The sequence below is a fragment of the Eptatretus burgeri genome, chromosome 4 (assembly GCF_056783735.1).
Source record: "Eptatretus burgeri isolate ZD-2024b chromosome 4, Ebu_testis_v1, whole genome shotgun sequence".
NCBI lineage: Eukaryota > Metazoa > Chordata > Myxini > Myxiniformes > Myxinidae > Eptatretus > Eptatretus burgeri.
Genome location: NC_140964.1, coordinates 73,518,524 through 73,533,013, shown reverse-complemented (window position 1 = coordinate 73,533,013; position 14,490 = coordinate 73,518,524). Strand labels below are relative to the sequence as shown.

General features: G+C 43.6%; 1 protein-coding gene and 1 long non-coding RNA gene across 6 annotated transcripts in view; one reads left to right on the top strand and one right to left on the bottom strand.

The window, feature by feature from the left end:
* LOC147028349 (uncharacterized) overlaps positions 1-13,865 on the top strand; it is a 149,981-nt gene extending 136,116 nt beyond the window's left edge. The window contains exons 4-5 of one of the 2 annotated variants that reach the window (XR_015057530.1): positions 6,121-6,350; positions 9,037-13,865. This is a non-coding gene — a long non-coding RNA (uncharacterized LOC147028349). The other variant, XR_015057529.1, reaches the window with a different exon arrangement.
* PTGIS (prostaglandin I2 synthase) overlaps positions 1-14,490 on the bottom strand; it is a 51,600-nt gene that overhangs the window by 21,450 nt on the left and 15,660 nt on the right. Inside the window, exons 4-9 of one of the 4 annotated variants that reach the window (XM_085878667.1) lie at positions 4,922-5,074; positions 4,288-4,442; positions 4,018-4,172; positions 2,649-2,799; positions 2,365-2,546; positions 1,882-2,033 (exon numbers count right to left, since the gene is read on the bottom strand). In XM_085878667.1, coding sequence (XP_085734793.1) covers positions 1,882-2,033; positions 2,365-2,546; positions 2,649-2,799; positions 4,018-4,172; positions 4,288-4,442; positions 4,922-5,074 — 948 coding nt within the window. Of the gene's footprint in view, positions 1-1,881; positions 2,034-2,360; positions 2,547-2,648; positions 2,800-4,017; positions 4,173-4,287; positions 4,443-4,921; positions 5,075-14,490 lie in introns of those variants that run through there. The other 3 variants (XM_085878670.1, XM_085878669.1, XM_085878668.1) reach the window with 3 other exon arrangements.

Here is a 14,490-nt window from a genome sequence, read left to right as displayed (position 1 = left end):
TGTGTGTGTGTGTGTGTGTGTGTGTGTGTGTGTGGTTTTATCATGGGCTCCGTAGTTGGTGCATATCGTGGTTCAAGCCTGGTCAAACCTTGATTGTGACTTTTATGGGATCCACGCCATGGCTTAATGGTTAGCGTGTCTGAGTACCCATCCTCATTCGATGTACCCACCGCCCAATCAACCTGCTTAGGTATATGAGGGAGTCACATGAGGTGACTGGCTATCGCGGGGGTGGTTTTTCCTTGGTTTCCTCTCGGTTTTCCATCATATTAAGTAGTACGGAGTAAGAAATGTGGAATCCGTCGTCATATAAGCGAAATACCCTTGAGTATGGCGTTGAACACCAATCAAACAAAAAAACAATGACCGTTTAATGTTGAAAAAAATAATCTGTGATCACCAAAGTCATGTAATGTATGCTAATAACCAACAAGCATGAATTTGCTACACATCCTGGGTTAAAATTACATGGCAATTATTAAACAAGGGAATAACCAGTGATGTCAGTTTGCAACATTGATTCGTTCTTTGCTCTTAAATTAAATAACACAGAAGCTTGGCAAATGCTACATGCTTAATTTGATCGGCCAATGATCACTCTTCCTTATACTGGAAAAGAAATCTATATGTCAGTTATTAAACAGTCCACCAAAGTCTTGAAACTTTGTTTTTTCAGTTTCTTCAAAATTGACTTATCCTGACATCTCTGGTTTTCCCCTTGTGGTCTTCATGTATATCTACACATACACATATATAAACATATACGAGGTGTGTTCAAAAAGTATCCAACCTTAATTTTTCGTGCGGAAACAAAAATGAAGCTAGGGAGGCGTGGTTTGGTACACGTATGTAGGCGATCCTAATCCGTATGCGTGAATATTTTCCCACCTGCAGAAGCTGTCAGTCGCCGACAGATCGCCGATGAGTGAGGAAGTGTAAGTGAGCGCCGTTGGATTTTCGTTTTTGACAAAATGACGGATCACTGTGATCTCATCGCCAGTGATCACTGTGTTGAAGAAGTTGGGATCGCTGTTCACAGTCTCCAGCATGTCCTGTGCGATCTCCAAACGGAGTTGCTTCTGCTCGATTGTTAGAGCAGCTTTGGCACGAACTTCGCTGAGATTCTCCTTAAGCCCAAACCCTCAGTCACAATAGAATGAACGGATCCAATGCTGACGTCCGCCTCGTCTGCAAGTTCTCTGATCGTGATTCGACGATCCTGCATCAGCAGGGTCCTCACTTGGTCAATGACGATCTCATTTCGGGATGTTGAGGGCCTACCAGAACGTGCTTCACTTTCCACTGATGTGCGACCATCTTTGAAGTGGTTGGACCATTCTTTTGTCTGTGTGGTGCCCATTGCTTCGTTCCCGAAGGCCTGTTGAATCTTGCGGATCGTTTCCACTTGGGTATCGCCAAGCTTTACACAAAATTTGATGCAGTAGCGTTGTTCAAGTTTTTCCGTCATTTTGTCAAAAACGAAAATCCGACGGCGCTCACTTACACTTCCTCACTCATCGGCGGTCTGGCGGCGACTGACCGCTTCTGCAGGCGGGAAAATATTCACGCATACGGATTAGGATCGCCTACATACGTGCACCAAACCACGCCTCCCTAGCTTCATTTGTTTGAAGCACGAAAATTAAGGTTGGATACTTTTTGAACACACCTCGTATATATGTATATATGTGTATATATATATATATATATATATGTATATATTATATATAACATATACATGCTGTTAATTTGCCAGATCAATGAGTGTTGAGGAAAGGTGCAGATAAGCAAAAGTACAAATTTACACTTTAAAGTTTAAACAATTCCAATTGGCAAGTTTTATCTTCTTAGTGGAAGTGACATTTTGTTGATCACTCTTACGTTTTAATGGTTGATGTTGCATACACCTTTGCAACACAAGCATTGTTTCCAGATCCCCAGGGCAACGATCCCAGATGTAGACGCTGTCCTCTTTTGTAGAACTCTGTTCGTCGAGAACCATCAGGTCTCAGGAAACGATCATACTTAAAGGTCTACCAAGAAGAAGGATGAACAATAGTCATTACAAAATTTTAATCAGCCTCTGACTTACACCCATTGCTCAAACCATGTCCAGTCAATCAAAGGATTCTGTTGCTGTTACTGCTGGAAAATGAGTTCGATAAACTGATAGACTGAATTAATGTGGTGCCGATTGAGTTCCTTGTGTTCCTTGTGTATCTTTGTATGTTCTTGGACTTCATGATTTCACCATACATTTACATTAGGTTAAATGACCTCATGAAGTGAAAACCTTATTCAAATCAGGAAGTGATCTCAGTTAAGACAAGTGGAGACAAGATGTGGTGTGATCAAGATACCAACATGGGGATAATCGTGCACTTCTGGGTCATGCTGTGGACTCAGAAATGGGAAAAGGACCAGACGATCTCCTTTGCGGAAGAGCAGATCTGCCATTTTATATCTCTTCACCCATAAGTCCTTCACGACATTCCTGCTCAAGAATGGTGCAGCCACCAGCCGTAAAGTTTCCTCAATTGCACTGTCTGTGGACGATACCAAGTCATTACTATCGATAGAAAACACATAACACACTGTTCACAAACTTCAATAACATCAGTAGATATGAGATGAAATACTGCACTCACCCAGAACTGGGGTGTTATGGAGGACATTAATGATGGCAGCACCATCCTCTGCATGGGTAGCTGCACTCAGCTCAAACTTTACAGCACAGAGGGCATTTCGATCTTGCAGTAGATAAAGAGTTATCCAAAATGCTGTTGGACCAAGATTACCCTGAAATCAAGACATAATCCCCATGGTCAACAAACACTTTCCTCCAAAAAAAAAGCAGTGTCGTCTGCTGCTAATACTAATATGACTACTACGCTGACAGGATGACCGAGAGGTAGTCACACTCACCTTGAAGCTATCTAACCGAGATGCAAATCATGATCCATCTATAAACTGTCATCCTCTCAAGGTATACAAATAAATGAATAAATCCTGGTGTTTCACATGCAGGGCGATTCATCAATGTGTGTCCTGTTCCTTGGATGGATGTGAAACAGGTGTCAGGCTACCAACACTCATTGATGGACATTAAAGATCCCATGGTGTCCTTTTCAAAGAGTAGGAGAGCTGTCGTTGGCACCATGACTAAATTCCAAATTCCTGCTCTAACTACAGAGGGCATTGCATCAGCAGCACGGCCGCACCCTCAGCCAATGATGCTGCCCCCAGCCTTGTGCTGCATATTGAAGAAGAAGGTTACAACTACTACTACTTCTACTACTACTACTACTACTACTACTACTACTACTACTACTACTACTACTACTACTACTACTACTACTACTACAACTCCGTTTATCTGCCCCACCTTCTTGTCAGGCCGACAAGATCACAATTTTGACCCAAGTCCTTAACAAAAAGCAAGCGAGGTGTGATGCTCAACTGAAGGTGGAATCTGTTATTTTTTTCAGGGTTCCGATGATAAGTCATCCACTTCATTAAAGATACTGTGGGATCTTTAACATCCACCAACATCCAGTGTTGGCAGACAGGTCATCCTGCTGAATGTCCATCTGATGGACAGTACACACATTGATGCCTCATCCTGCATGTGAAATACCAGATGTGACAGTTCATAGCTGAGTCAGGATTCAAGTCAAGCCGAGGCAGCTCAGAGGCGAGCACTCATACCTCGAAGCTATTATGCCAGTCCAAATGAAATAATACTATACAAGTGACATTTTCCTAATACCTTACCAACACATGTTTATCAATGACCATTCTTGCCATATTTCCTCTGTATACTTTACCTCCAAGTGGAAAATGTACTCTTATCCACTCTTCAATAACTTTTGCCTTTACCAAGCATTGCAACTTTCTATAGTAGTCCCAGACACCTGTCTTCGACTCATTTTAAAGCATTCATCAAAATTACTCAACTGAGTTATTTTCCACTTCTCCTTTAATTTACTTCCCCAAATCTTCCTCCATCCGACTCACTTGGCTAGCCCAGAACAACGCCAACCTCATCCGTTGCTGCTGCTCAACATCAACCGCTAAAGGTTCAACTTGGTCTTCGATCCAAGAACTACCCAGGTTTTGTTGAAGCAAAGCCTGAATGTCTGACTTTAGTCTGTGTACTTGCACTTTCTCTCCTGTTGTGTGGGTTTTAGGGATAAAGATAAAATGTCGTTTAAATTTATTGTATACATTAAAACGTCAGTATTCATATAAAGGAATAAAAAGCCCAGAGCATGCCAGGGGACTCACGGTAAGAGAGGGTACCCAGCAGAATGTCTGGCAGAATCTTGTCCAGGTGGAAGAACAAGTTGCAAACTTCAGATGATTGACGTCGCAAATCCATTTTGTTGTCAACCTCTACGCAGTCCAGCATTTCAGGACAGAATAATGTCAAGAACCCTGTTCTGAGATGATACAACAATATTATATAAGCATTTAATTTTATCTTATTTCACCCAATCACAATCTTCTTTTTGCAATACTTTATGATAAATGCATTTCCTAATATTGAATCCCAGTGCAATATGCAATCACAAACGATGACTGCAAGTTAATACACCAAGTGGTTTGCAAACGTATACTCAGAGAGATCAGGAGATAAATTTTGCAAATGATGTTCCTCAGATTTAAACACAGAAACTGAGCCCATGAACCCATTTCCAGGATCCAAAGTCCAATAAAGTGGAGTTAAAAATATGTAACATTGTTATGGCAATGAAATTACGGAAAGGTATGGTGAATAGAACTCGGTGTGTGTTCAGTTCTGCACATTGATTCAAATAATGAAAGTAAAAGTTACATTTATATGATGTAGTCACTATATGATAATGTTTTTCTATCATGGAAGTCAATAATTAATTTACGCTGCTGCCTGTAGTTGTACCTTAATAGAATTTCATAGCAGAACTTAAACAACTCTACATTGGTCCATCCGCTTCCACTTTCCTCGGCAGAGTTAGGGTATTCCTGGATGATGAGGCGCAAGTTAGTCACCATGTGGTCTTCCAGCTTGGCGAGACCTCTCCCTGTAAAATATCTGAAGGAAGAATGAATGGCAGAAAGTGAGAGATGAATGTATGCATGGAGTTATTAATTCTGACATTGAGTTGAGTCTCATGGAGGAGTAAAACTACAGATGAGGAAGTGGCTTCAGCCAACACCTAAAGGCATGGGTGATCACTTAAGGAGAGAACCAACTTTCATTAATTCACATGTAAAAACTTTTTAAAGGAGGCAATAATTATCTTAGATTGTCTTTTTGTGACTTGGCATTTTTATGGCGTATACAAAGTGTTCATTTGCAGTGCCAAATTTAATCATTCTCATCTATTTTGTCTCAGACTGTGACATCCCATTCCCATCCCATTCCCATCTCACAACCCTGGAGGCTGTGGTTTTCAAAGCCCTGGGGGTTGTTGGTGTATCTAGGCAGCTGGCTGAGCATAAGAGTGCATTTATTTCACTACAACCATGTTAGTAGTATGATATCCTCTACCACCTCATATCTGGCCTTTCCTGCTTTTGGCACATTGTCTCTCCCCAGATTCTATTGGTCACACATGCTCCTGCACCAGCCATATCATCTTATGCAGGGCGTGATTTTTGGGTCGGCGACCACCTGGGGTGCCAGGCTCAGGAGGTGCCGGGCTTGCGGTGACCCTGCCTCGAAGATATAACAAGGACTAAAAAGGAAATTTGGTGCAGGGGGAGACCATTCGGATTCGGCCTATCATGCCTGCGCAACACCAACACCAGTTCAAATAAATCCGTCGAGTTAATGACTCGGATGAGAAATGTGCAGCAGGTGCAAGAATATCACCAGGGTGTGAAAATGAAAACTTTTTTTGAGGAGGGAGAGGGAGTGGGCGAAGGTGGTTTTGGGGTGAAGAATACACAACATCAACCACACACTATCCCTTGACAATACCCACTCATCAACATGACACTCATCATATAGGTACACAATTACCCATGCATACCCAAGTTACTGACAAGTTCTACCAATATCCTTTTGTCCTTCTATCTTCCGATCTAATTCCAATTTGAACCTATCTACTGTTTCGGCTGCCACTACCTTTTCAGAGAGACTGGTTCCCGGCTTGTTGCGACTCATTGCCTCATCTTGGAGGTGGTTCTTCGAGATAGTGACGCATAGACGGGAAGGATCGGCGTCTCGTCTCACCAGCACATGTTTGGAAGCGCGAGAGGATTCGCTGGAGCTCGGGAAGGATCGTGGCTCACGGCGATTGGATCCAGCTCGCTCTCGTTGGAGCCCAGGTCCGAACAGCTTGAAGACCACACGAGGTGGAGAGGTTCGAGATAGGTTCTGGGTTCACTCACCCTATCACTATCTCCTCACCACTGCTTGCACTCATTATCCCCTCACCTCTGCTTGCACTCACTGCCTCCAAACCACTGCCTGCACTCACTACCCCCTCACCACGAACGGAACTAACTACCTCCTAACCACTGTTGTATTCACTACCCCCTCACCACCACCTGCACGAGCTATCCCCTAACCACTGTCTGTCCTCACTACTCCCTCACCACTGCATGCCTTCACTACCCCTCACCACTGAATGCCCTCGCTGCCCCCTCACCACTGCCTGCAATCAGTGCCCCCAAACCACTCCTTTAAAAGAAAATAACTTACAAGTCGAGATTTCAATATCATTGGATCATGGATTTTGTGCACTACTTTGACCAATGCATTACTTTACAAAAGATTTTACCAATCAAACGAGAACGTTCATAGAACACCTTATCCCATGCAGTCTTGAGGAATAAAGGACTCCGGAGGGGTTTGTGAGTGGCAAATTTGATTGGTCGAGATGATGCAAAATGCCGTAATATTTGTCAAGTTACTGCTAAATGAAAGGATTTTGAAAGTGCCAATAAGGTGATTTGTGTTTTTTTTCTGCTGACTGCTGCAGTATTTGATCTTCCATTTGATTATGTTTGTACCATATCCTGATGCTGTGTGGACTGTGTTTCCCTGCTTGATGGACCTCTGGTAGCTTGTGCCTGTTGCTGCATTTGAGCCTGGGGAGTAACTGCTGAAATCTCTCTGTCCGGGTTCTTCCTTACACTTTGTTCTTTGTTCCTTTCGCACTTCTTTGCAATTTTCACATTTCTATTTATTCATTCTAATTCTTGCTTTATATTTTATTTTATCTCTTTTACTCTTTATTTCTCTCTTTCTTTATCTATCTTTGCAGAAGTGAATTATTTTGGAAAGTTTTCTTCTGCAAGGCTCACTTGTCTGTGCCTGGATGTGTTTGAGGGTAGTGGAGTAGCAACTGAAACCAAAATCCTATCCAGGTTCCTACTGATGACTTCATCTTTGCTCTTTACTTCTTCGGGTTCCTTCTGATGATTCCAATGCAGTATTTGGTCTTTCGTTTAATTGTGTCCAAATGTTCAAATATACAGTTAAATTGAAAGAACATAACGATTTAAGAAACTGAAGAAAACACCTTTTTCGGAAATTTACCACTGTTTATGCAGCATCTTTGACACCACCTTATTTAACATGTTAAGCTAGTTATCCATGCCTGTTGTTTGTGTCCAATATGATGCCCTTTAAAAAAGTAAATTTACTGTTTGGAATGATTTTCAATCTTGTTTGATTGCCAGACAGGCAAACAGAGTAAAACAATTATCTCATTTCTCTCTGCACATGCGCGACCATGATGAGATTCTGTACAATTAAACAAATTTAGAGCCAAACTACTGCTAAACTACAGGTTTGTTTTCCGATTCGTGTTCAAGATGTAACATTCAATTGAAATTAAGGAATTCCTCAATCATAAACTGACGTTTGTAGATAGACAGACAGACAGACAGACAGGCTGGCAAACAAAGTGAACCAAATGCTTAACGCCTCTTTTCGCTTTGCGCACGCGGAGTAACAACAGCTGTGGAAGGTGGTGTCTGTTCAGGTAAGCCAGGCTTATAGTAGTTCAGGCTTGCTTATTTCTCATTTAAATAATCAAAACGAATTCAGTGCAAAACCAATAGTTGTGACCAGAATTTCTTCACCAAACACCATAGTTGACCAGTCTTGAGGTCACATCATTTTCTTGACACGAATGTTCTCCTTTTATTCTGCACCACCTCATTCCACTACCACAATTGTGATGGACTATTTTGAAGCTAATATATCAGATATTACATCAATAGTGGGGAAACTTAGCATCACAATTGTGCATTTTGTGAGGAAAGCACCAAATTTGGCACACTAGTAGCCTATCATATTATGAACAGATTTGGATATTGGGCCATCAAAATTTTTGATGGCAGTGGAAAATGGCTGCCACAGCCATCAGCGGCTGAATTTGAGATGGCCCAATATCCAAATCTGTTCATAATATGATAGGCTACTAGTGTGCCAAATTTGGTGCTTTCCTCACAAAATGCACAATTGTTATGCTATATTTAGCTAAGTTGCCCCACTACAAGGAATCATTGCTTATTGCATTGGACTCATCATGGATTGCGGCGACACGAAAAAATATATGTTAAGGAAAGTGTCGAAGCACATTGACCTCATGATTATTTTGCACAAAGTACGAAATGTGAATAAAGTATTATGCCATTATGTCAGGTTCCAAGCTGAAGCTTGCTTTCATCAGAAGCTGTTGGGGTTTGGATTAAATTTCAAAAACTCCGTTTTAGAAAGATTCTCTCTATTTTCTAATGTCTCTCTTCAAGACATTCTGTCATTCATTTATCTCTCTCTCTCTCTCTCTCTCTCTCTCTCTCTCTCTCTCTCTCTCTCTCTCTCTCTCTCTCTCTCTCTCTCTCTCTCTCTCTCTCTCTCTCTCTCTCTCTCTCTCTCTCTCTCTCTCTCTCTCTCTCTCTCTCTCTCTCTCTCTCTCTCTCTCTCTCTCTCTCTCTCTCTCTCTCTCTCTCTCTCTCTCTCTCTCTCTCTCTCTCTCTCTCTCTCTCTCTCTCTCTCTCTCTCTCTCTCTCTCTCTCTCTCTCCCCCCCCCTCAGTCATCCCTCCAACCCTCCCCAGTTCCAACAGTTTGCACGTGTTCTTTCAGCAACTCCTTTCTCAGCAAACTCCCAAAATCCAGGACCACTGCTCACCTTTTTAGCTCGCCTGTTCGAAGAACAGAGAGCTATAGCGATACCCCCGGCGTGAGCGTCAGCGTCAGCGTCAGCGTCAGCGTGAGCGTGAAAATGTTAAAGTTTTTGGTGCAAGTTATTTCCTTTCTCATGTTTTTATCTACCACACTATTTTTTACTGATTACAATATACAAATACATATATTGCTTTAAAATTATTTGGATCAGACTTCACTGCAATGCTTTATAAAAAATATTATTAGACTAGTCTTTTAAAAACGATAAATGTATAAACAGGCGAGCATTGGGTGGCTTTGACACCAACTCTCTGGTTTAATACATACAGTCAAAGATCGTGGAAGATCAACCACCAGAACACTGCATAGATCAGGACACAACAGAACAATAGGAACAGTAGAAAGAGAAAGAGGGGAAACACACCAACAGCAGAGTTGAAGGATAAAATAGAGGAAGACTTGGACAAATAATGGGAGTGGGGAGGAATGAGGAGTAATGGAGGAAACATTGTGTGGACAAGATGAATGCAAAAGCAAATTCTCAGGAAGGACAAAAATGGAAATTTGCAAGGATTTTGGCTTGGGGATATTCAATCAGAGGAGAAAATATCAATGTTTTTGATGGGGGATGATCTGACATGGTGGTGAACAGCTGTCTTGAAGACTTGGAGGGAAGAATGGGATTGAAGAAAAAGTGGAAGTTGGTTCCACGTGCAGGAAAAAAGAGCAACACTGAGTGGAGGTGAGCAGTGTTTCTGGATTTTCAGAGTCTCACCAGAAGGGGGTTGATGGTGGACCATGTGTGTCATGCAGAAACCTGTGGGGGGGGGGAGGATGGGGGAATTCACAGAAAGAGCAGAGGGTGTAAGACCAGAAATTAGGTGGTAGAAGACAGAGAGACCACCAACTTGTCTGTGATGGGAAAGTGACAAGCCCATAGACTCAGCTTCATCAAGGAAGGTCCAATAATCTTGAAGGTCTTGGTTTCCATGGCGTGAAGCTGAGCAAGGTGTCAGTCAGGAACACCAGCCAAGAGGGAAGAGGAGTACTCCGTCATGCTGCAGATGAAGGACTTGTCGGTGGATAAAAGTTCAGTTGTTCTAAAGGAGTTTGTATGACAGATAGTGCTCAATCGGTGGCTGGCTTTGGAGGTTAGGCCAGATATGGGAGCATGCACCGGAGCAGCGCATCGCTGCGTCCACTTTCCGCAGGTACTCCAGTGACCTCCATCTTGCCATCCCCCAGGCAGATGCCTGGCCCATCTCCATCTCCTTGAGATGCTGATCAACCTGCTGCAACCACGGGGCAAGTGATTGGCCCATTAGCCTCCTCCACTCACGAGGCACCCTCGCTCAGAGAATTTGGTGACCAGGATCAGCGTCAGGAAAACGAGCCACGTGTCCATACAGCAGCAGCTGATGCTCATGCACTATGCAGGTAATAAATCTCATTTGAGTCTCTCAGCAACAACTTGTTGGACACAAAGTCTGACCAGCGAGAGCCAAGGATTCTCTGAAGAGACCTGGTAACAAAAGAACTAAGTGTAACAGATCCCTGGTCAGAGTCCAAATCTCACATCCATAGAGCAAGACTGGAAGCACGAAGGACCTGAAGACTCAGACTTTCATTCTCCCGCACAGGTACCGACAGCTCCACACCCCATAATCCAGTGAATCCATGACTCCCCAGGCCAGACCGAGACATCCATTGATCTCTGGCTCACAGCCAGCAGAGACATAAATATCACTGCCAAGGTAAGTGAATCTCTCCATGACCTGAACATCCTCGCCACAAATAGATACAGACAAGATAACAGCATCCAAGATGTCATTGAAAGCCTGTATCTTAGTTTTGACTCAGGAAACCCATAATTCCAGTTGCTCCGACTCCTCATTCAGCACCTCGAGGGCGCCCAAAAAGGATATCCAAAGTCTCCGCAAAGATGACTGCATCATTTGCGAAATCAAGGTCAGAGATCTTGACATTCCCAAAATGAGGCACCGCAGCTTGATCTCTCCAACATCCTCCCAAGAATCCAGTCCATAAAACACTGAAAAGTGGGGGGGCCAGCACACACCCTGACAAACTCCAGTCACAACTGGAAATAAGTCAGAGATTGTATCACCCCATCTCATAGCACTCTCAGTACCAGATTACAGTGCCAGTAATCAGTGATCAGATTGATCCATTTTGGTGGCACACCACAAAGACCAAGAATCCTCCAGAGGGCATCGCAATTCACTGAATCAAACTCTATACAGAGATCAACATCGGCTACAAGCAGCCCCTGCTGAAACTCTCGGCTGTGTTCAGTGAGGACCCGAAGAGCGAGGATGCGGTCAATCATTGACCTCTTTGGTGTAAAACCTGACTGCTCTGGACACTGGTGCTCAAGAAGATGGTGGCGAACCCTATCAAGAATTATCTGAGCAAAGTCTTTGCCCAGCACTAAGAGCAGCATCACTCCTCAATAGTTGTTGCAGTCCTGGCGATCACCCTTCTCTTTCTAGAGAGGAACAACAAGGCCCCTCTTCCAGTCAGTTGGGATGATGCCTGTGTTGCAGGCAGAGCACAGAACTGCATGCCATGACATGAGTACAGCATTTCCACCAGACTTGAGAAGTACAGCATGGATGCCACAGATCCCAGGAGCTTTACCCCATTTCAACCGGTTCACCGCGGCCTGTGTTTCCACAAACAAAGGTGGAGGCCAACTTTGAAATGTGGTTTGCTCAATAAATATCATGGCTGATTGTAAGACACAGGAGTTTGAGTGACTGAACTTCCTCAAGATGATTGTTAAAGTTGATGGGAAGGTTTACCAGACAGTCCTTTTGGTGAGGGGCGAGAGAGAGACAGAGAGAGAGAGAGAGAGAGAGAGAGAGAGAGAGAGATAGAGATAGAGATAGAGATAGAGATAGAGATAGAGATAGAGATAGAGATAGAGATAGAGATAGAGATAGAGATAGAGATAGAGATAGAGATAGAGATAGAGATAGAGATAGAGATAGAGATAGAGATAGAGATAGAGATAGAGATAGAGATAGAGATATACAGATACAGATACAGATACAGATAGATTTGTCAGGATTGAAAGATATTCCAAGTGTTTTACAAGCTTGTGATTTTGTCAAGGTCTAAAGAGAAGAAAGAGGCTGCTGCCTGCCGATCTGAAGGATGAGGGATGTCACGGCAGAGAGTGGAGTCACCAGGAAATAGATAAGGGGATTTTACAGAGAGCCATTGAGATTGTTGATGAAGATTAGGGATCGGACTGGCCCCAGAACACTGCCCTGCGAGATTCCAGCCTTAATAAGGAGAAGAGATGAATGGATTCCATTGAGAGCCACTTGTTGGCTATGAGAGTAGAGGAAGTCAGTAACCCAAGAGTGGAGTTGGCCTTGGATGCCTTCAGCAGAGAGTTTAGAGAGAAAAGTGGGATGCCAGACTCTATTGAGAGCTCGATATATGTCCAGAGAGATGGTCCTGATCTCATGTCTGACATTGAGGCCCTCCATCCATTGTTGTGAGAGTAGGAGCAGCATGTCCAATGTACGCAGTGACCTGGCCTGAATCCAAATTGGTGATTTGAGATGAGCCTGTTGGAGAAAAGGAAGAATTTTATATCAACTGTGATGGATTCCATGACCTTGGTGGTGATTGTAAGTAACCTGATAGGTCTCCAGTTAAAGGGATCGGCATTTGCACATTCTTATGGAATGCAGTGAAGTTGGCTGATTTCCAAACAGATGGAAAATGAGCCATGGCAAATGATAGGGCAAAAAGAGCAAAAGAGGATGTGCAAGAGCAGCAGAGCTGTTCTTTATGACACGTGAGCTGATCCCATCCAGTTGCAGATTTTGAGTCGAGGGTTTCTCGCAACCTCTACACCTTCTCAGGTGCAAAAGATGCAGAGTCCAGGTTCAGTTGGCTGTGACTGAGTATGGTGGATACAAAGATCAAGGGGTTGGAGGACACAACATTTGGAAGCAAACACAGAATTGAGGCATTCGGCCTTCTCACTAAAGTGGAGTCAGCTATGGTGTCATTTGAAGAGAGCAAAGGGATGCAGAGGGAGCATTCTCCAGAGACAGACTTAAGGTGACACTCGGTTTTAGAGGAAGGAGACAAGTTTGAAAGTTCAATCTTTGAGGTTGTACAGATGCTCTCTGGCACTCCTAAAAGTGGACACACACTTGTGGGATTTGTGGAATGAGCTAAGATTGCCTTCAGTCGGGTTTGCTTTCTGGGAAGAGAAGGCAAGTTGTTTCAGAGCAATTGTCTCACCGCAGGATTGAGTGTGTGATGTGCAGGAGGATTGGAAGGATAATTAAAGATGAGATGTGATAAATTTGTGTATAAGGGAGAGCAGGATTCTGTGGAAGAATTCCCAGGTTGAGTTGCTGTCAGGGGTGGGAGATATGGGAGACCAGTCCTGAAATGTGATAGCTGCTTGCAGTCCCCCCATTTCTTTGAGAATTGCCAGAAAGATGACTCCTTTGTACCTCTTGTATCCCTAAAATGGAATCTCCACTCATTTGTTCTTCTTTTATCTCTAAAATGGAACTTCTTTCCTCAGTCTGTTCAATCCTAATCCTTCCTCCAGGGCTTCAAATTGGCAGTACACCACCTGCACCTTTGGTCATCCTTCATCTTGTCTTTTCCATCTTATCCCTCATGAACCCCCACCTCCCCCTTTACCTCCTCCAACCTGTTTTCAGTTTGCTGTTTCCTTGATTCTTGTTTCCTCATTTTCATTCATCCCCTTGTTGTGTCCACATATTGTCCTGTTCCACTTTGACTGCATTACCCTCCTGTCACCCTCCTCTTGGCAGATCCAAGACTTTGTGTAATGAAATATTGTTATGGTTGTGGGGGTAGATGGAGGAATTTAATGGGAATATAGCATTGTGTGGAGTTGCTTGGTCCGTGGACATGTAGGAGGCATCTCGATGTAACTAAGTTAGGAACTGGTGAGCTTAAGTGTTAAATGTCACCACACGGGGGTGGTGCGGTATTAATTATCTAGGGAGTAAGAATAAGTTCCCCAGTATGTAATTGCCCCCTGTGACTTTTCCCTACGTCTTTATAACCAAAACCATGAGGAGAAACAAGCAAACGTGCTGAGCAGGCAGAAGCCCCGCCTCCAAGGGTGATGGCGGCGAAGTCACGCCCCCAAGGCTGATGATTGATGGGTGTGACGTCAGAAGCTAACCGAGCAGGCAGAAGCCCCGCCTCCAAGGGTGATGGCGGCGAAGTCACGCCCCCAAGGCTGATGATTGATTGGTGTGACGTCAGAAGCTAACCGAGCAGGCAGAAGCCCCGCATGCAAGGGTTACGGCGGCGAAGTCACGCCCCCAAG